A 27,509-nucleotide genomic window follows, 5' to 3' on the forward strand; every position below is an offset into this window, starting at 1 on the left:
GAGCTGGTGACTGAAAGGAGGTGTTCTTGAGGAAGAAACATATTTGTTGTTGTTGTTGATCTTGGAAGCAAAAATTGCAGTATCACATACCAAAGCAACTGGTCTTTTGTCCTGAGCCAAAACAATAAGGAGCCCAAGCTAGAAGTTTAAGCTATAAATGAAAAGAGAAAACTAAGAGACTTCATGTTTCTTTTAAAGGAATACTGGCTTAAGTAGAAGAGCTTTTGTAGGAAAAGGTACAGATGCAAAGTTGTGGGCTTTTTTATTTCTATTTTTCTGAGCAGGTCACGTGTAATGAGATCAGTGTGGCAAAATTTGGGAGTTTGTCAGATGGAGAAGTTGTATCTAAGTCAAAATCCTGTCAAAATTTAGTCCTACTAAAAATGGGAGGTTGCAAGGCCTAATCATTAAATGGCAAGTAAGACTCAAATGTAACTTTTCACAATCTTAAATCAGTATGCTAAACACACCTTTCAAATTTTTGCATTAAGTAATTTCAATTTATCTTTTTCTTTTTTTCCTCTCCTTTTAGATTGATGGTTTTGTTCCAAAACAATAGCTCTTTATTCAGGAAAAATGTTGCCATTAAGATGTCTGCAAGAATTAGGGGGTGGTGCAGGCAAATGTCCAGATCAGTTTTGGAAGAGAGTTTTCCTCCAAAACTGAGAGCAATTTTCAGGATTGTTTTCCTGCTCTTCTGGTCTAGTTACCTGTCAGGTTATGCAGTATGTCTGCTGTCCTGTGCCCCCAGCCCAATAATTCTGAGCCTGCAAACCTCAAATTAGAGAGAGCAGTAATGGCTGCAAAGGCATGAAAGTTCTGTCATTTTCACGGAAGTTGGTGGCTGGGAAGAGGAAAGGAAAATGCATTATTGACCCTGCTGAGGAAGTGATGCAATATGAATTCAGCAATTGTCTGCTCTGTTTGGCCTGCCAGTTTCCAGCCAGCACAGGAGGACAAGCAAGCTCAGGCTGAAGCAGCCTCAGTGTGTTTGTGATGCTTTGGGGGTGCCAGGTGGGCAGGGGGCAACAGTAAATACCTGTGTGAATGGTAGTTCTCCAATCTGGGCACTGCCTCAGTGCTCCCAAACTTTTATCGTGCTATTTAAACTCACAAAACCATATGCAGCTGCAAAAATTTCATTGCCAGTCGATAAACTCAAAATTAATTGGCATCTGTCATATATAATGCATGGCCTTGAATGAGGTTGTATGCAGTTGGAGTATTTATGTCATAGGAACAATCCTTTGCTTTTCTCTTGAAGAATAAGCAAGGTTGAAATAATACAGGAAGGTTAAATATGCTCAGAAAGCAAAAGATTATGTAATTATTTCTTATCCTTCTTTTATGACATTTCAGCTAAAGACAAGTATTTTTATTTATAACACAGCAAGGATTCTAATATCTAAAGAGTATGTTACTGCTATATGTTATGTTACAATATATATATGATATAACTATTATGATAACATACTAAAGAATATGTTATTATCAAGAATATATTCCATTTGCTATCACTCATAAAGGTCTGCAGATAAAAACCAAAAGGGATTCCTATATCCTGTTTGGTAAGAACACATTTGAAGTTATCTGTACTTACACATGAACCCTAAATATTGTTGATATACCATCAGTTTCAGAAAGTGCATCCAACTGTTTGACTTTTAAATTAGTGGCAATTGGCTTTTTCTTTTCATAAATATAGTGTCTGAATTTTCACATTTGTAAGGAAGAGTTGCTAGACAGTTATGCTTGTAAAAGTTATGATGTTTTCCTTGAAAAAAAACAGTCATGTATGTTATGTTTTTGTGGGTTGATTTGGTTTTGGGTGTTTTTATCAAGCATGTGAGCAAGTAAATCTTCTGAGTGAGAGGTTTATGTAGCAGCACCATCAATATGCCAAAAATTTTGCCTTGCACTGCATCTGTGTGTATTAGATTATAATTTTAATTGACAATTTCAGTTGCACAGATGTCTTTAATTTGTTACCTTATGAAGTTTATTTTTACCATATGTAGTGAAAATGTATTATGTAAGAGACTTAGCAAGGGGCTTACATTTTATTTACTTCAGGAATTGATTATATTGGAGATAATCATTTAGGCACCACTCTAAAATGCAATTTCTATTTGCCTGTTACCCTCTGATGTCTGTGTCCTTCAACAAACGAGGTCTCTGTGGAATATCAGGGTATAGTTAGAAAATTGTCGAGCGCACGCTTTTCATAATCTGAGATGCAGTAATCACATGTGTAAGGAAACAATTGCAGCATTCCAATTTAGTCTTAAGGATCTGGTTCCCAGTGAGCAGCATGTTGGGGCAAATGCGTGGGCTGTTTGTAAATGATGTACATGTTGTAATCAGCTTTGACTTCACCACTCAAACTTATTGTTATGTATTAGTTTTAGAAAAAAAAAAAACACCTGACTATGGCTTAGGACATCTAATCTATGCCTGCAGTTCAAAAAATGAAGTTTTTGTGGGATTTTTGGTTTGTTCCTTTTTTTAAATTCTCTTAATTCCAGCCATACCATGCAACCAGATTTAGCCTCAATCTGAGCTCTGATCTCTGAAATTAAGGTGTCCCTAACTGTTAATCAATTCAAAAGCTTGGCTTATGTAATTAGCTCATCAGACGTTTATACAGGATTGCAAAACTTGGAAAAACCAGGCAGCTTCCAAGTCAATGGGCAAGGAGTTTTTGGGACACACCAAATAAAAGGGTAAGGAGTTTTTGGGACACATGAGGAAAGTAAAATAACTTTAGGTTCATCAACGGGGTAATAAAAATAAAGCAAACACTCAGATGACACATTTGTGTGAACGTGACCTTGGCTCTTGGATCGAATAGCAACTAAATGTATGTCGTGTTTGTCTGAATGTGACCTCTCCTTGGTTCAAATATCAACCATAAATCAAAGCCCAGCTTTTGATGTACATGCAGCAGGAGCAGCCCCCTAGATGATGCACCAGATCTCCGTTTCTCAGCAGTTGTGGTCTCCACATGTCAGTGTTCAGCGCACACACCCAGCATGTGTGGCAGTGTGTTCTGTCAGCTCCATGGCCTGCCAGGTGTTGTCACAGAGGCTTTAGAATCTGTGGAACTTTGAAGCACAAACTGTTGTGATTAGCACATGCGATCTTTTGAATCTTCCTCAAGCATGGAATAATTTGACTGGAATATAGCAGCGACTTGAAGAGAAGCTGACATTGAAATGGAATGGATGAAGAGAAAAAGCTGGGGATTCATTTGGGAGAGGAAAGGAAAAGGGGGAGTGTGTTGCAAGTGCAAAAACTCCACTGGAGTGGGGTTTCCATTAGAAGTTCTGGTCAGCTGTGAGCAGTATTGGTGGAGCTGTAGTGAACCTGAGAGGCAGCACATGGCAGAGAACACAGACTACTCTATAACATAGAGGCTACCAAGATGATGCCATGGCTTAGTTTCTTGCAGAAAATAAATTCTTATTGTCCTTTTGAATCTCTTGTTAATAAAATATACTTTCTTCAGTGGTTATGCCTCAAAAATACTGGATATTATGAACTGCAATATGAATATTTAAGTGCATTAACACCTAAAGTAATAAACCAAATAATCTTCCCTCATACTGCTTTACAGGCTGATTTTTTAAAACCATATTAACAGTAGTATCTTGATTCTATAGATTAGAATGATAGTCAGTTTGATTATGAAAACTGGAAACAGACACCATTACAAATTGAGAGGATTTTAAGCCTTCTATGTATCTAGACTATAAAAGTTGAAGCAAGACAAGAGACTTTTTTAACACAAAGTTTTTCACTTCAGTCTTTGGCAGTGCTTGCTTGGGCTTGGTAGTGTCTAAATTTCAGACTGAATTATAATGTAGTTAAAAAATACAAAAACCTAGGAACTCAAAATACACAAAGCAACCAACAAAAATAAAATCCCCAAAGCCCCACAAACAAACAAAAACCCCAAAGCAACAAAAAGCCCTCCAAAACCACTTATTTATTAATTTACTTCAAACAGTAAATTGAAGGAAAACATTACAGGTTTTACAGGTTTTTCAATAACCCTGAGTATGGTATTATATAGTTTGTTCATTTATATTACTCTTGACTTATACTGAAGTCCTGAGTAGACAGCTCTTTAAAGGATTCAGCAGACACAGATTTAAAAGAGATTTGAAAGCTTTACTTTGACATACAGCTATTTCTGACTTTAGTTTCAGTTCAGCATTCACTAGACAGAAAAATCAAGTCTTCCTATTCCCAGTTACAGAAACCTCCAAAGCATTTACTTTTTGGATATGAAAACTCACATTTAGAGGAGAAAAAAACAAACCAAACAACCAAAAATCTCAGTCATGCTGGCATTCTATGCAGACTTGAACCTATTTGAGCTTGAAGGCAGTTCAAACACCACCTCAATCTCCCCTCTTTACAATATAGGATTTTCCTTTTATCAGAAGGGCCTTGATGCAAGTTTGATTAATGCCATGTTTGATACATCCATTTGTGTGGAAGAAAGCAAGCATGATTGCTTGATAGGTGTAAACTTGAGGTGATAGACCTGTAAGTCTTGTCTTTGGAGCCTGGAGGCAAAGGTTGCAAAACCTTCCTGTCCTGTTGCTGATGAAACCAAATGTGGCTCCTGCTGCCAAAGGGATTGCAGGGGCTCCTTTGAACACAGGCTTCAGTTCCCACTGAGCCCGTACCCGGGAGCTGTGGTCTGCAGCTGAGCTCTCTGATACAGGCTGACTGTCTAATGGTGTGCATGAAATATGGTGAAATCTGCTCTCTTGTCTAATATGAAGTCAGTGTAAATACAAAGTGTTCTGAACACTGATCCTAGTTACCAGGATCTTGAGGGGCTTGTTGAATTCAAAATTCTCCTTTAGAAAGCCATTTGAGGCTAGGGATGTTGCTTTATTTTTACAAGCAGCTGAAGTCTTTCTTTGAGCTAGATTCTACTCTCAGCTTGAGTTTCCAGCATTGGAACTTTAATTTCATTTTTGTTATTTATTTTTTGGAGCATGTTGTGTCACCTCAGAGTAAGCAATCAGGCATTGCTGGATTTCAGCGGCAATTTTACTGCTGGAAGGCAAGTACCCATGGGATGTGCACATAGCAGCCTGCATGACAGTTCCATAGCCCTGCCAAAAGATGGTAATACCCCTTAATCTAATAGAGGTGCTGTCTGATCTGTAGAGCAGTTTTCACCTCCCACAGAAGACCAAAAAGGCCTTGGCTTCTTCACCTCAGGCAGTGCAAGTGCCTGCTCTGCAGACCCAGCCTGTCCACACAGTCACTGGACTCTGCAGAGGAGATTCAGGCTGCACATGCAGTTATATTTTGGCCATGCAGCACGTGTATCCCTCTTCCCAGCTGCTGATTTCTCACTCTCCATTGAGCCAGCACTAATATTTGTGAGGCTTTGCAGTGAACTGGATCAGGGAAGTGGTTGGATTGAAAAGTACCACATTTTTAGTGTGTAATCATGGCCTCGAAGATCAGTCATGGCTCTGGAAATTCCATTGAGCTCCACTCAACCCAAACATGTTAAGTGAGCTGTTTGACGTTAGGTGAGATGAATTACCTCTCTTATTTCTGTTTGCTGAAAATTAATTTCCTCTTTGTAGTTTTTTCTCCATTAGTGACTGCATCTGTTGTGTGAAAGTGAGAGGGTATGGTATTTGAAAGAAATAGTTTCATTATCTCCTGAATAATTTTGTTGCTGCCCTGTTATTAGTTACTTCTTCAACAGTAATCTTGGCAAAACAAATTTTTAAACTATTACTGTATAATAAATGTGTTACATAAGTGAAAAAGCATTGGGGTAAATAGTGGATATATAGTCTTGAAGGCCTAGAAATCAGCTGAATTGTTTAAAGAGGGAAGATCAGTCACATTGAAAGGGGGGGTTGAGTGGTCCTGTTCAGAGACACTGATCTGTAACACACACTAGCCAATGTAATTTAAAATCCACTGGGACAGAAAATCCTGGGTCCAAAGAAACACAGCTTCCTAGCTCAGTAAGTTCTCCTTGAGTTTGGCTGAGCAATATAAACCAAAAAAAAACCCATTTCCATGTTGTTTTTGTCATTTTGTCTGGGCTTAACACCAGGAGGCAACCAAGCCCCACTTGCTCACTCACCTGCCATGGTTCAAACAACACCTGGGGCTCAAACAACCTGCCATGGGGCTGGGGAGAGAATTCAAATCAAGGATGCATAGAATTTTTCCTTATGTGACTTTTAAGATCCTGACTTTACAGCTTTGCTGTCAATTTTCAAAATTAGGGTATGTAAATTTTGATTTCTTTTAAAGGCAAGGATACCTATGGCAAGTTCCATATGGTATCTTGGAGTACAACTGAGTAAAGGGAAGAAAGATGACATATTTTTTGGGTGAGTTTTTTTGGAGAAGGGGTGTGCAACTGGCAGTCTTGATGAAGGGGTATCTTACAAAAATTTTTCATCACATGCATAGAAAATGTTCACTGACTTTTGTTATTAATACTTTTTGAAATAAAAAATAGTATGAGTATATAAAGTTACAAACTATGAAAATTGAATCAATTGTCACATGATAAATTAGAAAATATGCATCCTTTCCCAGGTGGAAGTCTGGGTGTCACACTGTAGGTACCAAATCCTGTTTTCCATTCTTTTTTGTTTTGAATCAGGATATTGGAAATATTCTACAGCTTAAATATTCAAGGTTCTTCCTATCCAGTGAAGTTTTCTAAAAATATCTATTGCAATCACGAGTTTACATGTGCTGTTTTCAACCCCAGCATTCTCAAAATGACCTAGAGGTAATGGCTGTTTCAACTTTAACCCTGGTATTTGCAAGCAAGCCCTTTACACGATCAATTTGTTTATGCAGAAAGATCAGACTTTGTTACTGCTTCCCAGAGACCTTTGCATCTCAGAGACCTGTTTCCTTACAGAGATTATCCCTGGTGTGGCAAGTATTAAATGTGGAAGGGCTGGAGGTTTAGTATCCCTCCATCCCTTGCCAAAAATGAAGCAAGTAACTGATAGCTGCATGTTGAGGTGTTTTGCTTTAATAATCTGACTGATTACTTTGGGACTGATTTCAAGTTGATAGGTAAGTTACTCAGTGGGTATTCACAGTGAGATGGTGGGAAAAGACTTCTTGTGAAAATAGACATATTTCAGAGATAACAGGATGTGAGAGAGTAAAACCTGTTTGACCTTAAAACCATAATTACATCAAATGGTGTTCTTATTCTTCTATGCTCCATTCTCTTGTTTTCAGTTTGTATGTGTTGGTACTTGGGGATAAGAAAGGGGTTATGGAGACTGAAGTATTCTATGGGAAACTGAGAAAATTCTCTGCCAATGTCTTTGTGGCAGAGAATTTTTATCAATACTTAGAAGACACAGATCTTTGAGTGGAATCATCATGCTGCATCTACTACATCTACTGTTGTAACATGTACAGAGCTTTTTGTAAAGCAAAATTCTTTCTGTGAATGTTAAATGAGCTTCATACTCATTACCCTTTTTCTTTTAGGAGCTTTTTTTCTTTCAAGCAAGGATCAATGCATATCATGTGAAACCTGCCAGTGAAAGCCTATGCATGTGCAAACATGCACTGAACACAAGAGAAGCCAGAAGGCAGTTTACTGCATAAATACTAGGCGTATTTCTTACAGATTTTCTGTGCTTATAAAAAAATTATTTGTCAGTATTGTGAATATTAGTATATTTTGAGTCTTCAGAAATTGTTATGTTGTTGCCATGCTTGCTTAAGTACCAGTTAATCATTGACAAGAGCACTAATGATTAAGCAGCTGTAATTTAATTGTAGTGTTTGAAAGTACAAAAGGGTATGTAATTTAATAGTTAAAACAAGAAGCACTCCATTTATGTTTCACTAGCTATTAAGTTGTTTTTACAGAAATTTAACTAAAAAGGCTGCTGAATTTTACATATTGATTGTAAACCTGGAAAGGTATGGTGTGGTTTGGGGGATACCAGGCAGCTGTTGCCATGTTCAGAGGTCAGCTCTCAAGCCTTTCCTTTGCTTTCCTGACAGGTAATGCCTATTTTGGTTGAGGGTAGACTTCAGTTTTCACTTAATCTTTTAAAAATATGTGTGCTGGATGAAGAAGTGGTACTTGGAGAGATGTGTATGTGATTCAGCAGGGAACACTGAATGCAAGCAGCCCACTGGAACCTCCCCAGCTATCCTGGGGCTGTCTGCAGAGGAATACAATCCTTCTGTGCTGTGAACAACTGGTTTAGCCCAGGAGAGCTTCATGGAGAGCACACTGGAGGAGCAGTGCCAATCATATGCTCTGCCATTCCTCTCTTCTTTTTGCTAATGGCTCCCTAGGGATACAAATTTGGTAGTCTCTTTTAGGTTGCTGGAGGTTTCTCTATACTTTTCCCCCATCACCAAATAGATATATCACACAGATAGGAATTTAACTTTATTTTCACAAATTACATACAAGGGATTTCTCTTTTCTGGGTCTGAGTATGTTCTGGTTATGTCAGGGATGTGAGTAGATAACTAAGAGCAAACAGCACAGTTCCAGGTGTTTCTGGGCTTGTCCCTGCTCTGTGTCCAGCTCTCACCCACCAGCACAGTGGGTACAGTAACATCCCTGTTGTCTGTAACTGGAAATCATGGATTAATTCACATACTTACTCTCCTACATATTCCTGTTTGCTGCACTATGTGACATAGAAATTATTTTCCTTTTCTGGTCAGAATTAGCCTGTTTCAAAGAACTGGGCAAATAGATCTGTACTAATGGTATTTGTAGAATGAGATGGCAACTTAGTAATAGTGACAGCATTGCCCTTATGTCTCCTGCTCAAGAAGAGTGAGTAGAATATTGATGTTTGTTACAAGTTTTGGTGGGAAGTGTATAATGCCTTCTGTAGAAACCCTTTTCTCAACAATGGAGAGAAAACAACTATCTACCATTGACCTTGTCATAATTTTCATTCATCTTGAAGTCTTTTGGGGAATTTTCCCCACCCTGTGCTCTTGATGATTCATGTTGCATAAAGCTTCCAGAGCAATAGAATGTTGTATAATATTTCACTTTTGGATTAGAAATCCTGTATTCAGTGTGCTGCAACTGGTTCAAATATTTTTTTTTAATATCTGACTTTTTTTTTTTAATTATTCTTTCACCAGTATAAAGAAGTTTAAGTGACTGCTCTACTTGATCAAAATGGTGGACACTGAAAACCAGCTCTATCCCCTTACTCCCTTGGAGGAGGAGGATATAGACAGCCCTTTATCTGGAGAGTTCCTACAAGATATGGAGAACATTCAAGACCTGTCCCAGTCTCTAGGTGATGATAGTTCTGGAGCTTTAAGTTTAACAGAATTCCAGTCACTGGGAAATGGTCCAGGATCTGATGGATCTGTTATAACAGGTAAGAGTTTGGTTTAACATAAAACTTTCTTTTATAAACAGAATGGTAGAAATTAATAACTACTTTAATGCTGTAATTATTGTTTATGATGAAGTGACACTAGAAATATATAAGCTGATTATGGCATGGTCTTAAAATACTTAAAGCTAAAGTTAATATCTTAGACAAATATCACTGAAGAATGCCTGTAATATGAAGTTACTTAGCCTTTGGTCAGAGGCTTTGGGAGATCAGAATGGGAATCACTGCAGTGCTGTGAGACACTGTGGAGTTCTCAGTAAGGTTTTCCTGTTGAATCTGAGTGTTTGAAAGTCTTTTAGCAGGAGAGCCATTTGAAGTAGTTTAGTGTTAACCTTTTGGTTGGTTTGCATTATGCTTTGTTTTGGGGAGTTCTTACTTTAGATCAATTCCCAGCTTGTGATCCCTATTTCACCTCGGAATAGTAGAACTGAGGCAGTTGAAATGAGCAGTGTGGGTTTGAAGGAAATGGGGAGAACTGCCTTCTGGCACTATGGACTGAAGGAATGTTTCCAGAACTATGATTTTGTTCCCTTTTGGGAGATGCCTTGTACAGGAAAAGTTATGATGTGCTTTATGTATGTGTGTGTTTGTTTATAATGTGGTACTTCAGAGGCACGAGGGCTTTACAATTATTTGTGTAGGTATGTACAAGGCCTACAATAATTTAGATCAGCTTCTACTGTCACTTTCTCATGGAGTATTCAGTGCTCACTGCAAAATGTACTGGTTTTGTGGTCAGAGAACATGCAAAATGTAAGCTTGCAAGGCTCAAATTCCATAAGGCAAGTAAAATGAAATTGCACTTTTAAAAAATCCTGGGGTTTAGGCTGTTCTTGATGACTCTGATGCCTGTGGGCTTGGCAGCACTGGCAATGGAGACTCTGAGCTCTGTGCCAAGGTTTTTTTTCCAACATAATACTTGCTGACCTACATTCATGAGTGTTTCTTAATCTGTCTGTTAAAATAACACACCCATTAATTTGCTGAAGTCTTGTGGTGCAAGTTGCAAGATGGAAGATAAAAGAAATTCTGGCCTCAGAAAATATTTTCCTCAAACAAGGTGGAAATATTAATTGAAATAATTAAGGCTGGAACATGTTAGTTTTGTAATGTGTTCATCTACTGGTGAAACATCTGGTGAGTTTATTTCATTGTACAATTCAGAAATGCTTTGCCCATTAGAAGAAAAACACAAAATATCTGAGCCAGGCTATTTTAGAAGCAGGCATTTGTGTTACCTTCCTTTTAACATCTGTTCAGCCTTTCTACCAATGTGCAGGACTCATCCATCTGCTTTTCAGCCCTCAGTTGAGATTGTCATTTAAAATAACGAGCAGCTTTTCGAAGGTCAGGGGTTCTTACGTGTATCTCAAGTGTATCTGTGTGAGGTAAGAATGTGTCTCCTGTGGTGCTGCAACAAGAGATGCCCTGCTCATCCTTGCAGCACAGGAGATGGAAGATGCAAAGCCAAGATGAGCTGTTCACAACCTTTCTGCCAAGAGCAGTGGTGTGGTGTGTATTTACTGGGTCCATTATCACCCAAATAGTTCTTGTTGCCAGAGTCACTTCAGTAAGGCCTTTTCCTTCTTGACATCCCATGTGACATCAAAATTAGCAAGGTACACCCTGTATCTTGTGTGTGTTTGCACTGGAAATATGAATTATGTTTCAAAGAATTATGATCAAGCATTAGTCCACTTAATGACTATTAACACAAGATTATTTTTTAGAATAAGCTCCTTTTTTGTGTGGTTGTTAGTATAGAAACTGTATCAATCTTGCTAGTATAGTATTTATGAAGTGTTCCTTTTTTTTTTTTAGATACCCTTTCACCAGCATCCAGTCCTTCATCCATTAATTTTGCCACAGCTCCAGGTAGCATAGATGAATCACCCAGTGGAGTACTAAACATTGAATGTAGAATTTGTGGGGATAAAGCCTCAGGCTACCATTATGGAGTACATGCTTGTGAAGGTTGTAAGGTAAAGTCATCATTTTCTTCTTAAGAACCTAAATCATGTTACTTTATTTATGGGGTAATATGAAGATAAACATATGGTATATGAATGTTTCATTACTATAGCTCTAGCCATTACAATTCCTATCTGTGGTCTTTTTTCTGAATTAAGTCATCCAGATACCAGAACTCAGACCTTCATCAAGCAGGAGCAATTCACAGTGATAATTTTAATACTGCTTTTCTGCGTGTAGTTGGTGAAATGCTAAAACAAAACACTAAACTGTGACCAAAAAAAATCAAAATCTTCTTGCTCCACTACATTTTATTTGTGTTGGGAATCTGGCTAGGAGGAGTATGCCACATTCCTGTTATAACAGCAACAAATCCTGAGTTTCTCACCTCCCCCACATGCTGCTTGAATCCCTTAGTTTTGTACCTCTTGTAGTTTTGGGGCCAGGGCATGTCTCTAGCACAAATTACTCTTACCATTAATGCACAACTCTTGAGATGATATAACCCATGAACTATAAGATTCTTTTCTTTTTCCTTTCATGTTTTAGATTTCCATCTTTTTTCTATATTAGAAGGTAAGAGGAGAGAAAGAACAGTCTATGTGTACAGCTTTCTTTCATGCATCATGTCCGTATGATCATTTGAATGTAAATCTTACAGAATAATGTAGAATATCTATTAGAGATGGGGAGCCAGTTCCTAGCCAGGTGTGTCCCACAGCCTAAATGACATGTTGCTCTGTGATGTGACACAAAATGTTGAGATGGCTCTGGATTTGCTGTCCCTGTGGTTGGGCAGTGTGTGAGCAACCTTTCTTTGCAGACTGGAGACATCCTGGAAAGAGCAGTGGAGGTAGAGGCTGTTCTACAATAAATGGGAAAAGAAAAAAAATATACCTGCATGATTGAATCATTAACATTAAATATTGGTTTTTTCAAACTTTTTATAGGGCTTTTTTAGAAGAACAATTCGTTTAAAACTCATCTATGATAAATGTGATCGCAACTGCAAAATTCAGAAAAAAAATCGTAATAAGTGCCAATACTGTCGTTTTCAAAAGTGCCTTTCAGTTGGAATGTCACATAATGGTAGGTAAGAGTGCCCTTAATTTGTTTGTTCCTACCCAGAGTCTGCTGCTGGAGGCAGGCACTTGGATAGCATTTTTACTCACACACATGAATTGAACCTCAGATTTTTTACAGGATAGGCCGCTGTGGGGGGTGCCAGTTTCCCTGGTGGGTTCATGTGGTTGATACAGAGCTGCCAAATGTGCTGTTATGAGCTTTACACAGTTGTGCTACGTCTCACTTGGTCCATATGAATGTTCATTTATTTGCTTTCTTCAGCCCAGAACTTTGGCACCAGTACTCCCATTGAAACAAATTTCAATACTGGAAGAATTCTGTCTGAGGGTTTTGTAGAAGAGTAGGAGGAGAACAACTGCTTTCATTGTGAGGGGGAGTGATGTAGGATATAGAAATCTGTAGGAAAGCAGCCTTCACTATTTTTCAGGTTACAGTGCAACAGCTCTTGAGCAGATGATCAGAAAGTGGGGAGGGAGGGCAAAGGTCTATGCTGACTGTGCAACAGGAATCTGGTAGGTTGTTTGTTAAACAGAATGGTTTAAAATTCAGAGCATTTAGATATCCAGTTTAAAAGTTATGTTGTTGTTTGTGCTAGTGATTTAAGATAAGGGTGGCAAGCTTGTGGCTTACAGACCAATTTCAGCCCACAAGGCAGCTCTCTGTGCAGGACATAGCTTGCTGAGCAGCACCAGTGAAGAGGGAGAGGCCAAGCCATGAGAAAGCACATCTCACCTGGCCAGATGACAGTAATTTTCCTTGCTTGACTCTGATATTGTCCAGGCTGAACCTGGGGGCAGGTGCAATGTGAAAGTAGGTAAAAATGCTGGAGTAAGTGAAAAGCTGTGGGTTAGGAGACAAATTTCCTAAGGAAACTATGCAGTTGGGATGGGAACATGACTAGGGAGGCTGCTTGTGACATTGTAGTCTAGAGTCCCAGCTGGAGGCATTCTGGTTCTGCAGAAGCCTGGCTCTCTTGCAGTGAGCCTTGACTGAGATTGAGGTGCATTGGGAGAGGGTTGGTAGTCTCTGCAAGACTGGGGATAACCATCCTCAAAAAGTGTGCTGGACAGCAGAGTGACAACTCAGACTGGGAGCTAAGCAGGGAGCCATGCTGGTTGGCAGGAGCTGACATCCATGTGAAGCTGTTTCATTCTACTAAAAACACTGTGGCCCCCTGTGCTCCAGTTGAAGGGAATAGCCACAGTTTTATTGCAGCAAACATGTGGGAGGCAGCAGGGGAAAGGGGTGACTGCTGACCTGCTGTCAACACTTCTCAGGAAAAGCACTACAACTAAATTTACACCCGTGATCTTAAACTGTAAGTTTTAGTTTAGAGCAGTTATTCTTCCATTTTTTCAACAGGTTGGTAAGACCACCCACCCTTAAGGGGAAGGAAGCACCTAAGCCAGGTTCCAAACAGGCTTTCCTTGTTGGACTTTCCCTGAAGTCCACAGCTAATTTCAGATCATGCCTAGAGTCACCTCCTTATGTCATGAGAAGACCCCCTGGGCACGTTGAAGGGCTGATGGTGCTCATGCCTGGAATTGCTCAGTGTAGGCAGTGAGGTCCTGTCCTCACTGGTTGGATGCTGAAATGCAGTACAAGCAGCTCCCTGTATGAGCCATCTCAAACCCTTGCATACCTCCCAAGGGTAAAATGGGGCTGGCTCAGCTTGAAACTGAAACTGAAGAAGGATGTGGACGTGCCCATGAGTAGCAAGAACGCTTGCCCAAAAAACAGGAGACCTCATACCCAGAGGTGTTTCAGACTTGCATCTTCTGCCTCTCAGAAGAATATCCCAATGACTAGATTGGGTATTCAGACTGTTCTCCTCTCCAGTCCTGAAGGGTTAGTCTGTTGAGAAAGCAGTATGGAGTGCTGGGGGTAGAGAAGATTTTGTTGCCTTTGATCTGTAAATGCAGGTCTTTGGGGTTCCCACTGGCAGTACAGATGTGTTGAATGAAGAACTGGATGCCCCTGCAGGTTCTGAGCCAGCAGTGGGATTTCAGGCTCCATTGCAGCTCTCCAGCTCATGTGTGTGCCTTCTGCCAAGCTCTTGTCATGAGTTTACTTAGTGTTTTAAAAGCTCCCAAGGTGGACTTTGAGTTTCACATTGGGAGCTGTAGAACTCAGTAAGGAGAAAACAAAATACAAGTATATTTAGGTAATGCAGAAGGGAAAAGGAATGTGTTCTAGCCCACTGTAGATAGCACTTTGTGTTCTGAAACACCTGATTTCCTTCAGTTTAGCATATTAATCACTGACTGTGTTGGGAAGGGGGCGATGTCTTCACCTCTACCTCAGTTTTTCTAGACAAAGAAAATCTTACTGCTCTGATCAGCAATGGTAAAGCCTTAAGTTCTTGTACAATTTGTGTTTGTTTTACAATTCTGTCTTCCCATCAGCAATACGTTTTGGACGAATGCCGAGGTCTGAGAAGGCCAAGCTCAAAGCAGAAATTCTGACAGGTGAAAATTATGTAGAAGATTCAGAAATGGCAGATCTCAAATCTCTTGCCAGAAGAATTCATGATGCCTACCTGAAAAACTTCAATATGAACAAGGTTAAAGCCAGAATCATCCTTGCAGGGAAAACAAATAACAATCCAGTAAGTATTTTTTCTGTTACTTTAAAATAAAACTGACAGGTATGTAAGGTGATTGTAGTAATCTGGTAGATGCTTTAGCAAATCTTTTAGAAAATAAATATCATGGTAATACAAACATGAACTATTCAAAGCAAATATCTGTAGTAAATATGGTTGCTTTTAACCACTATCAGAATAGTAAGAAGCCTTAGGAAAATCAGGTAATTACCTTGTAAATGGAAACTCATAACCCTAAATTATTGTTCTTAATAAAAAAATGAAGTGATATCTAAATGTGAATGCATCTTGATATGGGGAGAACGGTTCAAAATTATTTTCCTATTATGACAGTGAAAAAAAAATATGTTTTTCTGTCACAAATGCCAGGATAAGTACTATTAGCTTGCAGGGTGTACAGGTGCTCTGCATGACTTTTCCTTTAATCAGAATAATATTTATAGCAAGAGGGGAAAGAAAACTTGAGTTTGTAATTTTTTGTTTACAAAAATGTGCTGGCCATTTCCTCACCCTGTCTTCCTGGTCTTTTCTGTATGATTCCTTTGAAAAGCAGAAGCAAGCAAGGTTGTGAAGACACATTTGCTGTAGAAGTTATTTTTCTTTCAGGGTAATTTAGCCAAGGTATACCTAATTTGATCAACTGCTTTTTTTTAGTAGCACATGGGAGAGTATAATTGATGTAAGGACTCGCTTGTTTCACTTTATGCATACTTATTTAAGCTCCACTGTGATTTTTGTTACTTTTATGTAGAAGATAAGTATCTTATTTTATCAGCAACTTCAGTTTCAGTAAAAGTTTGCAGGGAAGAAACTTTACATATGCCATAATGAAAACCATGTAAATGTGGGGATGAGTGCTATCAAAATGGTAAGCAAGCTGTCTTCTGCATTATGGAATTTGGCATATAATAGTCTAGTCTAGTCTAGCCTACAGCTTTAGAAGAGAGACACATGAATTATCCCAGTCTTTTTCATTGCACTGAGAGGTGTGTAAGATGAGGCACAGGCTTAAACATTTTAGGGGTACAGGCTGACACGAGCCCACAGTAAATACCACCTTTAGCTTCTCAGTGAGTGGGCTTCTGCAGAAAATCAATTTTGTGCTGGTTACCCTGTGTCAGAACCATAAGCCACAGTTTGTGTCACACGTGCAGGGATGGATCCTAGAGCACCTAATCCCAGTTCCTGTATTTGAATGTGTCCCACAGCCAAGGGACTGACCAGCCAACAGCGACCACCACATGTGTGCCCGGGTGAATATGCACAGAAAAATTAATGAAGAATCAGCCCTAGGATGTTTCAAACAGGCTGCTATCAATTTTTTCCATATGCAGGGAAGAGCAAAGGGGTTTTAGGCTATTTCGCCATCTCTTAAGAAAAGAAACATTTTCATTTTCTTTCGACTTTTCAGCAGAAAAGCAAATTTTAAAAGAAGGGGGTTTTTGACTGTAATTAGCAGCCCACCTGCTTCAGAACTGTGTATTAACAGCTAATTTCAGTGAATCCTAATTTTTGGCACCACTACAATTAATTTCAGAATGAATGAGCATTTTTCATGATGACAGGCTGTCATTTTTTAATTTATCTCCCAAGTCCTTAGCCATGCCTCTTTTCAACATCCTGAAATGATGTTAAATTTTTTTAAGTATATAAGATAATGTACATCTTTTAAAGGTTTAGACATGTGTTGTGTTTCCTGCTTTGCCACTTTCCACTCATATCCACCTTCCCATGGAAAGTTCTGCTCTGTGTAACTGTGCTGGAGTGAGATGGAATGTGCAGTAGCCGTAAACATTTTAAAATGGAAAACCATAGGAACCCGACCTGTTGGACAGTCTTCTGAAGGAAACAAGTGAATTCTATGAGTTCCTGACAGAACTCATGTGTTCCCCATGCTGTTTAATCTGAGCTGAGCAAAGCAGCACAAGGAAGGTGCTTGGTGTGTATGGAACTGAGTTTCTGTTCAAGGTCAGTTGCTGTGAGTTGGCTAGGTTGGGAAGCACTGGGGTTTGTTGGTTTTTTTTTAGTGGATTGTACTTCATTTTGACTGTTGCCCTGCAGATATGTATCAAAATATTTTTGAGTTCTGATTGTTCATAAGAAAGTCTGAATGCTGCTTTTCATAAGGATGTTTTCAGCGTGGCTCATCTGTTTGTAAAGGATGTACCTTTCAAAACAAATGGGATTATGGGATTTTGTGCTTGGCATTCTAGTGGGATTCTCTGTTTAGAGATGACTCAGCACCAACTGCAGCTAGAAAGTTGGGACAATTGGGACATTGTCTATGAGAAACTGATAATAAAACACAAGAGAAGTGCAGGGTTCACGTTCTTATGCAAATATGCTGCCCTGTATTGAAATTACTGTCTGTATTCCCCTTAGGGTACTTCAGGAAAGCATCCTGATATGCATCAAGTGTAGTTAGTTTAGGAATCAATTAGAAGTGTAGGCAGAATAACCTGGACTTCTGGAGAAGGTAATCCAAGTCTTTTGTGAACCCTCTGGGACTGGCTCTGAGATGGATTTGTGCATCCCAAGCACGGGAGTGCTGGAGCTTCGCTGTAACTATTGTATAAAACTAAATTAAAGATATGCCATACATCTTTACATTTGACTATTTGCATTGCTGTTTGCAGAGCAGACTTGTTAGGTATTGCAGTTTGTCGTACACTGTTTGTCTTGATGGGAAGTACAAAATAACTCAGGGTTTATTGATAGTTGAGGACTGATTAGCATGGAAGTTAAAGTTGAGCAAAATTCTTATTTTTTAGGAAAAGAATGATTAATAACCATTATTTAGTGACTGAACCAGTGGGTTTTTTCTCTGTAGCCATTTGTTATTCATGATATGGATACCTTATGCATGGCAGAGAAGACCCTGGTGGCAAAACTGGTGGCCAATGGGATTCAGAACAAGGAAGCAGAGGTTCGAATCTTCCACTGCTGCCAGTGCACGTCTGTGGAGACTGTCACAGAACTCACAGAATTTGCCAAATCCATCCCTGGCTTCTCCAACCTGGACCTGAACGATCAGGTGACACTGTTGAAGTATGGGGTGTATGAAGCCATATTTGCCATGTTGGCCTCTGTGATGAACAAGGACGGGATGCTGGTGGCTTATGGGAATGGATTTATAACCCGGGAGTTCCTGAAAAGCCTGAGAAAGCCATTCTGTGATATAATGGAGCCAAAATTTGATTTTGCAATGAAATTCAATGCACTGGATTTGGATGATAGCGATATATCCCTTTTTGTTGCTGCCATTATTTGCTGTGGAGGTAAGCATGTCCCATTTGTTCTCTAAGGTAGTAAATTTTAATCCTTCCCTCTTGTGAATTAAAAATTTTAATGGAAAAGCTTCTATCCTCTGGAAGATTCAGTTCTACCACTAACTACACTTTGAGGAATCATTATAAAATTATGACATGTATTCTTTTGCTTGTTTTGAGAACAGATCGTCCTGGTCTTGTAAATGTAGGACACATTGAAAAAATGCAGGAGAGCATTGTGCATGTACTGAAACTTCACTTGCAAAACAACCATCCTGATGACACCTTCCTCTTCCCAAAACTTCTCCAAAAAATGGCTGACCTCCGACAGCTGGTCACAGAGCATGCTCAGCTTGTTCAGATAATCAAGAAGACTGAATCTGATGCACATTTACACCCTTTACTACAGGAAATCTACAGGGATATGTATTAAGGACTTTTAGTATTTTTTTTTCCACAATATTTAAAGACAGAGAAATACAGATGGGAGCAAAACTACTTGTACAGTTATGGGCTGTTCACTCAGCCCAGAGCAGGAAAAATCTAAAACTGGGGAACTGGAGTGTTACACTTCTTTTGGTTTGGGATCTTTTGTCTTCGTTTGAAAAAGTGCTGCAGAAAAATACTGGTCAGAGTGCTCAATGAAGTGTCTTACAATGGTTCTTTTATTTGGAAATTTGAAGATTGGTAAGGAATACATATTTGTATAATAAATCAGAATGTTAAGTAACAGGAATGAACAAAATTGTATTTCCTCTTGGCTTAGTCATTTTAGTATTAATATAACAAATTCAGCACCTTCCTTCCAGGTATCTGCACAATCAGAAAGACAATGCACTTTTGCCTAATGGTAACTACTGAGAACCAGCTAACACTTTTTCTTAAAGCATTCAGTCTAGGTGTAGCAAATGGCTGGATATTACTGTCCATACACTTCTAAAAATTTGGAAAGATTTTTCATCCATTGTTGCTTTAATTCCATGAAATTATGTACATCTTTATCTAGTGTTATGTTGGCATACTTAGGATTAGCAGGTTTAAAAGACAGTTCTCTTATGAAATTAAACAAAATCCAAAGAGTTATCTAAAAGACAGCAGAGATGCTCCAACAGGTGTGTCTTGAAGATAAACTGATGGGACCTTTTTGTTTCAAAAGTCTGTTAAGGAAATGTGAAAATGTGAAAATATGAAAAGATATTGTATACCCTGTATTTTGGTAGAACTTGTAATAGCTCAGGATGCAGTTTTGACATAAAAATACTATTTTGAATTAGCAAGAGTTTTGGAGAGACTGAAAAATCTGATCCTACCCTAGGAAAAAAAAGAATTTAAACTTTCCAGCACTGATGCTGCACTCTACTGCAGTGATAGATGACTCCAAAGGAATAATTGGATAGGAAAGGCACCGGCTTCCTCTAAGTGTCTTGGCAATATAATTGTTTGGACCTGTTTGCTTCTCTGATGAATGCACTGCTTCATTTTTTACCCACTTGGATATATTTCTATTCCTTCTTTGGCCTCATGGATAGAAGTATTTGGTACTTGTTTTCACCAGATTTTGTCCTTGTGGATAAGGTGACAGTAATACCAAGAGCAGTGTTTGTAGGTGTTAGACTGTGTCATAGGATGGAAGGCAGCACAGCTGAGAGTAAGTTTATTGTGTTCCTAGGAGAAAGCTGGTTTTTTGCTGTACTCCTGCTGCAAAAGAAGCCACAATGAAATGGCTTCCTGACTTTGTCACTTCATGGGCTCTTTTCTCAGAGAGCTGCCCAGCAGTGCCAGCTGCATGCAAGGCACTCTGCTGTTTCCCTTTCGTTTCTTTGATACAGTAACCTCACATTATTACCACATAATTTTACTTTTTGTTTCACAACAACGAGGTCTCAGAAGCAATCCCGGCATTTTCACTACAGTTAACCTTTCAGTGGCACAGGAGGACACTTTGTACTTGTTTTATTGTAGGCACCAGAATCTTCACTGCAAGGATTGAGTGATGAAGTGAGACCATCACCTTGTCATTCCTATTTCAGTGGCAATGCTTGTTTCTGACCAGGCCCACAGGCACAGCTGGACACTGGAAAAATTACAGGTTTAAAGGCAACTTGGGGTTTATCTGGGCAATGATTGTGGCAGAAGTTACAGATAATTACAGATACATTTAGTGTGATGTATTGAAGCACAGGCCTCAAATTTGGTGAGCATCTAGGGCAGGATAGAAATAGTAAATGCATGTGCACAAAACTTCCTCCCCTTCCCTGTTGCCAGCAGGAAGAACACTCAAACACTCAGAGAGGAATGTTGGTCTTGCCAGGAACCCTCAGATGAGAAATGGGCTGCCTTTTGTGTCCCAGAGCAGCACACAGTGTGCCCTCAGAAACAGAGGATTTTAGGAATGCTGCTGCTTTATTCTTCCAGCCAACCCTGTTTCACTGGGGAGCTGTGGGGTTTGGGCCGTGGAAATAATTGATCTGAGATATTGCTGATGCAAGAAGTTGTCAAAATATCAGCCATTCTGGGATGCTGTTCAGAAACTGTAGGAGCCAACTGTTAGTTGGTCCTCTAAAAAAAAAGGATAACTTGAAATATTTTCCCCCCAAAGTCAGATTTCTTGCTAAGGGCAAATTTCAAAGTTGTATCCCATAGTCTAAGTGTACTGTAGGTTCTCAGGAAAAATCAGACACAGTCAGTGTGCATAACTATTTTTCCAGGTCTTGTTCTCAAAAGTGGCTAAAATGCTTTAGTAACACTTTAAAACATGGAAAATTAATAATAAATACTTAAATTCTCAGCAAAGCTATAAAGAAGGGCAAATAGAGTAACTCAGTGAAAGACATAATATTTAGCTGTTTTAGCAGCTGCTTGTAAGAAAGTCCTGTTATTAGTATGAGAAAAGTGATTAATTTTTTTGTTATTTGAAAACCAGTGAGAAATTTTTGACTATTTCCTTGGACATTAAAGGTTTGATTTCTGTTTTAAATTAAATTGCAGACCCTTAATGAAAAAAAAAAAAAAAGAAAAAAAGAGAACACATCTCTGAATTACAGAAATATGAACAAGATGTTAACACAGCCTAAAATTCTGGATGGATTCCACTGCCCACACTGCTGTCCCGTGCACATTCCCACAGTCACCTCAAAGAGTGGCATGGGGCACACAATTCCCTTCCCAAGAATTAATGGGCGAAAGAATTTCTCATTTCTACATTATGCTTTTAAGGAATTACATTTGCTCCTTCAGGAGATGACTACAGCAGGTTTTGGCCAAGGAGATTTTAAAGTTATTCAGTTTATGTCCATTTTTTTTTTTTTTAATTTGGAATCCAAACTAGTCTCAGATCTATTTCTGATCAATTACTTCAGCACCTCCCCTATGTGCAGATAAACTAATACTTTAAAATACCCCATCCATGGAGGGAAGCAAAGTGATCAGATTTTAGGATTAAAATGGTATTAAAGATTTACTGGCTCATCAGGTACAGTTGGGATCTGATTCTTGCCAACATAACTCATTTTACTGTCATAGCATGGAAGAACTCTGGTTAGCAACCAGACCCCACAAACAGCTCAAGGTGAGAGACAGCAGGTGGATAGAGAAATATCCTGGGAAATAATGGTCTGACTTAAGTTTTCAGCAAACCTACAGATTACTCATTTCTGAGCATTGTTTTGGGGGAAAATATTTATTTATTTATTCTGGTGCTCTAGGTACATTTTGTCAAAGGGGAAGGGGGGAAGAAAAGGAAGGTTTTGTGCCAAGTATTAGGGAAATCTGAGGTTCATTCTTTTCTCCTCCTTAAATATTCCCTTTAAATCCACTGTTTAAAAAAAAATAGTTACTTTGTACCTTTCAAAATTTCCGATCCCACTTTTGCTTTAAACACAAACTGACACCTGATAGGAAAGTTTCCATTTACAGAAACAACATCTTCCATTGCATTTAAAGAAACCACATTTTGTGTTAGCTGCCATTTCCATGTGCCTTTGTGCTCTGGTTCCAGCAGCTGCTGCAGAGCTGAAGTGCTGCCAGCCAGCAGAGTTTTGCATTATTCCTGCCCCGTGCAGATCTCGGAAATACCAGCAGTTGCACTAAGCCTGTTCTCATGAGAGAGCTGGCACAAGGCTGCACATCAAAGAGCTTATAATAAGCATCTAAACATTTGTTTGTTTATTCAAACTGCTGAAACCTGGGGAGATTTATTCATCACGAGAGCTGGGTCACATACGATTGAGTTTGAATTTCCTCATTCCTGATGGAAAGCCTGGACAAAGTTGGGCCCCATCTGAGGCAGAGCAGCTGGGGGATATCCTGCTGTGGCTGCAGAGGAACAGTTTCAGTCTCTCCTAAAAAGCTCCCTGTGACTTCACTGAAAATCTGCAACTGCATTTGACAAATGCATTTGCAGCTGTCATGGTACTGCTTTAGCATAAGGTCTGCAAATAATGGTCCCTCTCAGAAACCCCTCGTCCTTTAGGAAGTGTTGGAATGTAAGGTGGAGCGTGGTATCTGGGCTTGCTTATGTCCCAAGTGCTTTCCTGATAATCAGTTGCCTATAATTTTTGTATTTAGGTTTAATCAGCTTTATTATCCTTCTTTTACTGGAGATTTAAATAATATGTGGGTTTGAGCTAAGATTATTGATATTGTTATGTGTCGTGGGATTTTTTTAATTTAATGTAATACCATTTCTTCATGTTTCAATTTATAAAATACAAGAATATAAATGCAAGGTATAAACTTTCACTAAATTAATTGCAGAGGTGCTTAAAGAAAAATGTGTAAATTATTTAATTTAAATATTTGTTACATAGTTTATCTTGTGAACCCTTTGTACAGTGGGGAAGTATTTCCTTTTATGGGCTAGGGATGAAGAGGCTGATGTCAAAGACAATTTGCTATTTATTCTGTCTGGTCTTTATTGCTGTATCATTTGTGAAGAACTATCACAAATTCTTCAAAGTTATCAGTGTTTGGTGTTGACCATTATAACAAAACTTTAAAATATATTTTCACATAGAACACAGACTTCCTTTTATTCAATTTTAATAAAAGCAAGTCTAGTTGAGGAATAGCTGCAATCCCAAAATCAAGTTTTTAACTCAAGTTCACCAATAGGAAAAATAGTGTGTAGAACTGAGTTCATCTTTGTTTTGCAGCATGGTAGCTCATTTTCCTTTGAAAAGAGCTAAAAAGAAGCTGCATTTGGTTTGTGCACCAGTGCTGGTGTTTTCTGTGGAGCTGACTTGTGGCTCACTGGGAATAACAATATGTACTCAGGATTATTCCCTGCCATCTGCCCTGAGGGCAACCTGCTGCTTTTATAGATGTATTTCAAACATGATTTGGCAGCACAAAACAAAACGTTGAAATGGCAATTTTGGCTTCCCTGCAGGAGGGATTTGAAATAGAATTCAGTCTGCTTGTAGGGATTCTGTGTCTGGTGCATGCAGGTGTGACAGTCTGTGCCTACAGCATCCTTCTAAGGAAATCTGATATAGAATAAAAGGTACCTTTCAAAGGTATCAGCCTTTTATTTTGCTGTGTGAACCACCAGACACAGTAGGTACCACAAGCACAATCTATTACAAATGTTCTAGCTATCATTTGTATTTACTTGCTTTTTATTTGTAACACGTAACACTTTATTTCCTCAAATTGCTGCAACTTGGCATTTTCACTCCATCAGTGTCACCACACAGGTATGTTGTCTCCTAAGGTGTTTGTGTCATGTTTGCAAAAGCTCTGCTGGACTTCCCTGTGCTGACCTGCAGCCACTTCCTTTACCCTGTCACCTCATATGACACAAACCCACTGTGTAACTGAGCCCACCCTAAGGAAGGCTGTTTCCTCCTTTCTTTTTTCTATTGTGCTCACAGGTTTTTTAAATATTTTTCTGCTTCTGAAGCTGGGGTGTGTTTTTTTCTTGAGCTCCTTTGTTGCATCAGTCTTGTCAGATTCCATTGCTGCGGATGTTTCGAAACTGAATTCCTGTTACAAGGACCTCAATTCCAGATGAGCTGCCTCTGCCAGGGGATAGGCAGCGGGCACAAGAGACTGATCTCATTACAGGCTGGACCTTAAATAAGGACTGCAAGATCAAGCATGAGGTACTTGAAGTAGTAGTAATGTTTTGGTGTATTTTCTCACGTTGGGTATGCAGGTGATCCCTGTTGTGGTAAAGACACCAGCCTTATGCTCAGTGCCAGGAGTTTCATGGCATTCTTTCCGCTTGAAAGAAAAAAGATTGGCAGGATGGGGAAGTCCTGAGCCACTGCAATCCTGGTGGCCCAGCAGTCCTGTGTTGTACTCCGGGTGTGTGGGAGTGCAGTGTCACCAGGCAGCCTGTGTGGGACGTGCTGCAGAGCTGGGAGCAGGTCACCACCCTCCTGCAGGTGACTCACAGCCACCCCTGCTCACCCCGGCCATGCCGGGCTCACATGGCTCATCCCCACACACGCAGCAGCTCTCTCTATGGAATCACAGTGCCCTGGCCCTTGGGCACAGCAGAAACCTGCGTGGTTCTGTTACTTCTTTAGTAGTAACAAACCTAACCAACGTTTCAGTGCTATCAGTGTGCTCCAGAACCTCCTCTGAGTGGTTTGACAAAGTCTGGCTTAGCAGCTTCTCGGGGGACCTGCCTCCTGAGCAGCTCCTGCTGTTCCACAGCTCTTACAAACAGTTGCTCAGAATTTTCTTTAGGAATGCAGCACCACAGCTTAAGTGCCCCGGGATGTTGAAGCCCTTCCTCACCTCTTAAATGTTCTGTTATCTGGTAGGACACAAAAAAAGCAGCGTTGTTAATGTTGCCAAAGCCTAATCAACAGAGCCAACAAGTGTTTTATTAAATCAAGATATCAATATTAAAGAGAAAACAAAATAGCTTATTGTTTCCAGTCAGCTGTTTTGGGTACATTTGACTTCAGTGAATACAGAATGTAGAAGGAGCACATTTCCTGCAAGGAGTAGTCAAACCTAATTCTCATGGAATGCTTGTTTCCCAGTAAAAACCACTAATTCAAGCCAAGCTCCCAAGTTTCTCTCTGTTAGAACAATGCAAATGACACTTCCAAGGATGAATGGATGCCCTGGTCTCGCAGGGATTTTTAGGAAGGACAGCATATCTTGCACTTGTGAATGTTAAAGTCACATCTAGCTACACACGATGATGCATTCTCAAAATGTTACCAGCCTACTGATCTAGGATGAAAAAACTTGAACTAAACATTTTTTTTCTTTTTTTACATTCTGATTTTTTCTGCCTTCTTTAAAAACAAGAGGTTGAATTCACAGTGTTTGTATAGAGACTGTAGGAACCTATGTGCTTTAATCCTTTCAGACTGAATGTAAACCAACTTAATTTGAAACACGGTTTTGCCTTAATGGTTTTAAAAAAATAAAATATTTTTAAAAGTGAATTTAATGACATGTGATGATCTTTTATCTCCAGGAAAGGAACTCACTGCAATGTGACATTCAAAAGGCAGCCTATTTGAAGCATCTTCCAGTGATGCTTCCCTGCGTACTGTTAGATGCCTTTTGAAGCAGGAGTGGTTGTGTAACATACCCAGAGACGTTGCATATACATTTATTTATATACATTACCTGTGTTTGGTTGTCACCCATCATCCAGCTGTGACCTTTCATATTCTCATGGGTTGTATGGCTGGTTTGAGACATCCATGGAATTCAACGAGTGCACTTCTGTGTGAAATGCAGCACTGATTAATTCAATGAGCACATCTTCAATCAAATCAGGGAAGTATGTCACAGGTAGCTGTTTTCCTTCCAGAATCTGGGGATATTTTAAGCTAGTAACAGAGAGTGCTGAAGTGAAAATTACAACAGAGGAAAAAGACTCTGGTTTCTTCATCATCTGTGCTCAGGAGCATGGAAGACCTGATGTTGAGCAGCAGAAAGTACTTGAAGACCCCAATGAAAACAACCTGTAAAGGCTGTGCATCCATGAAGAGCAGGAAAGGTTGGGCATGGTAACATTCAGGCTGTGAAATCATGTATATACTAAAATATGATGATACTGAGACCATAATGCTCATGTTCAGTGGGAATACAAGAACGTGGAATAACTAAGTTCTAACAGCTGGGCACAGATAATAATCCATTGTCATTCCAGGAAATACCAAGTGGCACGTATGGCAGTCTCCTTTCCCAAAGCATAAACCAGAGATGCCAGAACACATCTGCTGTCCCTCTGTGGTACCTGCTGGCTTTTCTGCACCTGCCAGGTCTTCACTGCCAGGTAACTGTGAAGCAGAGGCATCCCTGACTTGGTTTTTCCTGCTGCACAATAAATAACTGAGCTGTACTGAGCCAAATTAAATATTATGTAATTTTGCTCTGAGGTTCTGCTCTCTTTTAACACTGAGTATTTTCCCCCTTCAGTTCAACATAACAAGTACTTTAAGGCATGGAAATTTCTGAGGGCTTTAAATGACTCCTCAGTCATATTGTAAAGGCAAATATAATGGTTATGAATAAATGAGATAACTGCTTGTGTCTTAAAAGGGCACAGAGGGAGCTGAGCAGGAGGGAAAACATGTCAGAGATGAGATCCCAATCTCATTGACATTGGAACTGCACTAGGCAGGCTTTTAAAACCTGCTTTTAAGAGTACAATCTGTCATGAACAATGGGAAATCCAGGAAAAAAACCTATTTCAAGGTATGTTTGCTGGTGTAAACATATGCTGTGATCTCACATAACCATGTTGCTTTGGCAGCTTGATTATAAGACTACAATTCCAAGGTGGGAAATTCAGTTGTGGGTTTAGCACAGGACATGCCTCTGGTGTTTATACAGAACAGATACAGACACACCATAGCTTTTAAACAGTGTTCCTAAAGTGATACTGAAATGTAATGCCACCCATCTTACATAAGTTTAGTATCACTTTCCCTGAAAGTGTAATCTTTTGTAACTGCGAAAAGGAATCTGAAATGTTGCATCCTAACGTGGATCTTTTTTTCTGCATTTAGAGACATGCATATATTTTATTTATTAAAACACTTAGGGCTTGAAAAGGCTACTAATAGGTCCATTATTGCTCCTTCAGTCACTGCAAGAAATTTCAGTCCTGATCAGAGGGCACCAATATAGTAAGTTCAGAAAAAAGAAAGATTTTAGGATACTTCA

The 27,509-nt window shown here is 39.3% G+C and overlaps 1 protein-coding gene across 4 annotated transcripts in view; it reads left to right on the plus strand.

Annotated features, from left to right (window-relative positions):
- PPARA (peroxisome proliferator activated receptor alpha) overlaps positions 1-25,774 on the plus strand; it is a 33,044-nt gene extending 7,270 nt beyond the window's left edge. For 2 of the 4 annotated variants that reach the window (XM_077178248.1, XM_054631468.2), the window contains 6 exons: positions 9,166-9,410; positions 11,253-11,413; positions 12,353-12,491; positions 14,894-15,096; positions 17,924-18,371; positions 18,548-25,774. In XM_077178248.1, coding sequence (XP_077034363.1) covers positions 9,203-9,410; positions 11,253-11,413; positions 12,353-12,491; positions 14,894-15,096; positions 17,924-18,371; positions 18,548-18,795 — 1,407 coding nt within the window. In that variant the 5' untranslated portion in view covers positions 9,166-9,202 and the 3' untranslated portion in view covers positions 18,796-25,774. Of the gene's footprint in view, positions 1-9,165; positions 9,411-11,252; positions 11,414-12,352; positions 12,496-14,893; positions 15,097-17,923; positions 18,372-18,547 lie in introns of those variants that run through there. The other 2 variants (XR_013182281.1, XM_077178249.1) reach the window with 2 other exon arrangements.
- Positions 25,775-27,509: the final 1,735 nt, after the last annotated feature.

Source organism: Agelaius phoeniceus, chromosome 5, assembly GCF_051311805.1.
Source record: "Agelaius phoeniceus isolate bAgePho1 chromosome 5, bAgePho1.hap1, whole genome shotgun sequence".
In the NCBI taxonomy this organism is placed as follows: Eukaryota; Metazoa; Chordata; class Aves; order Passeriformes; family Icteridae; genus Agelaius; species Agelaius phoeniceus.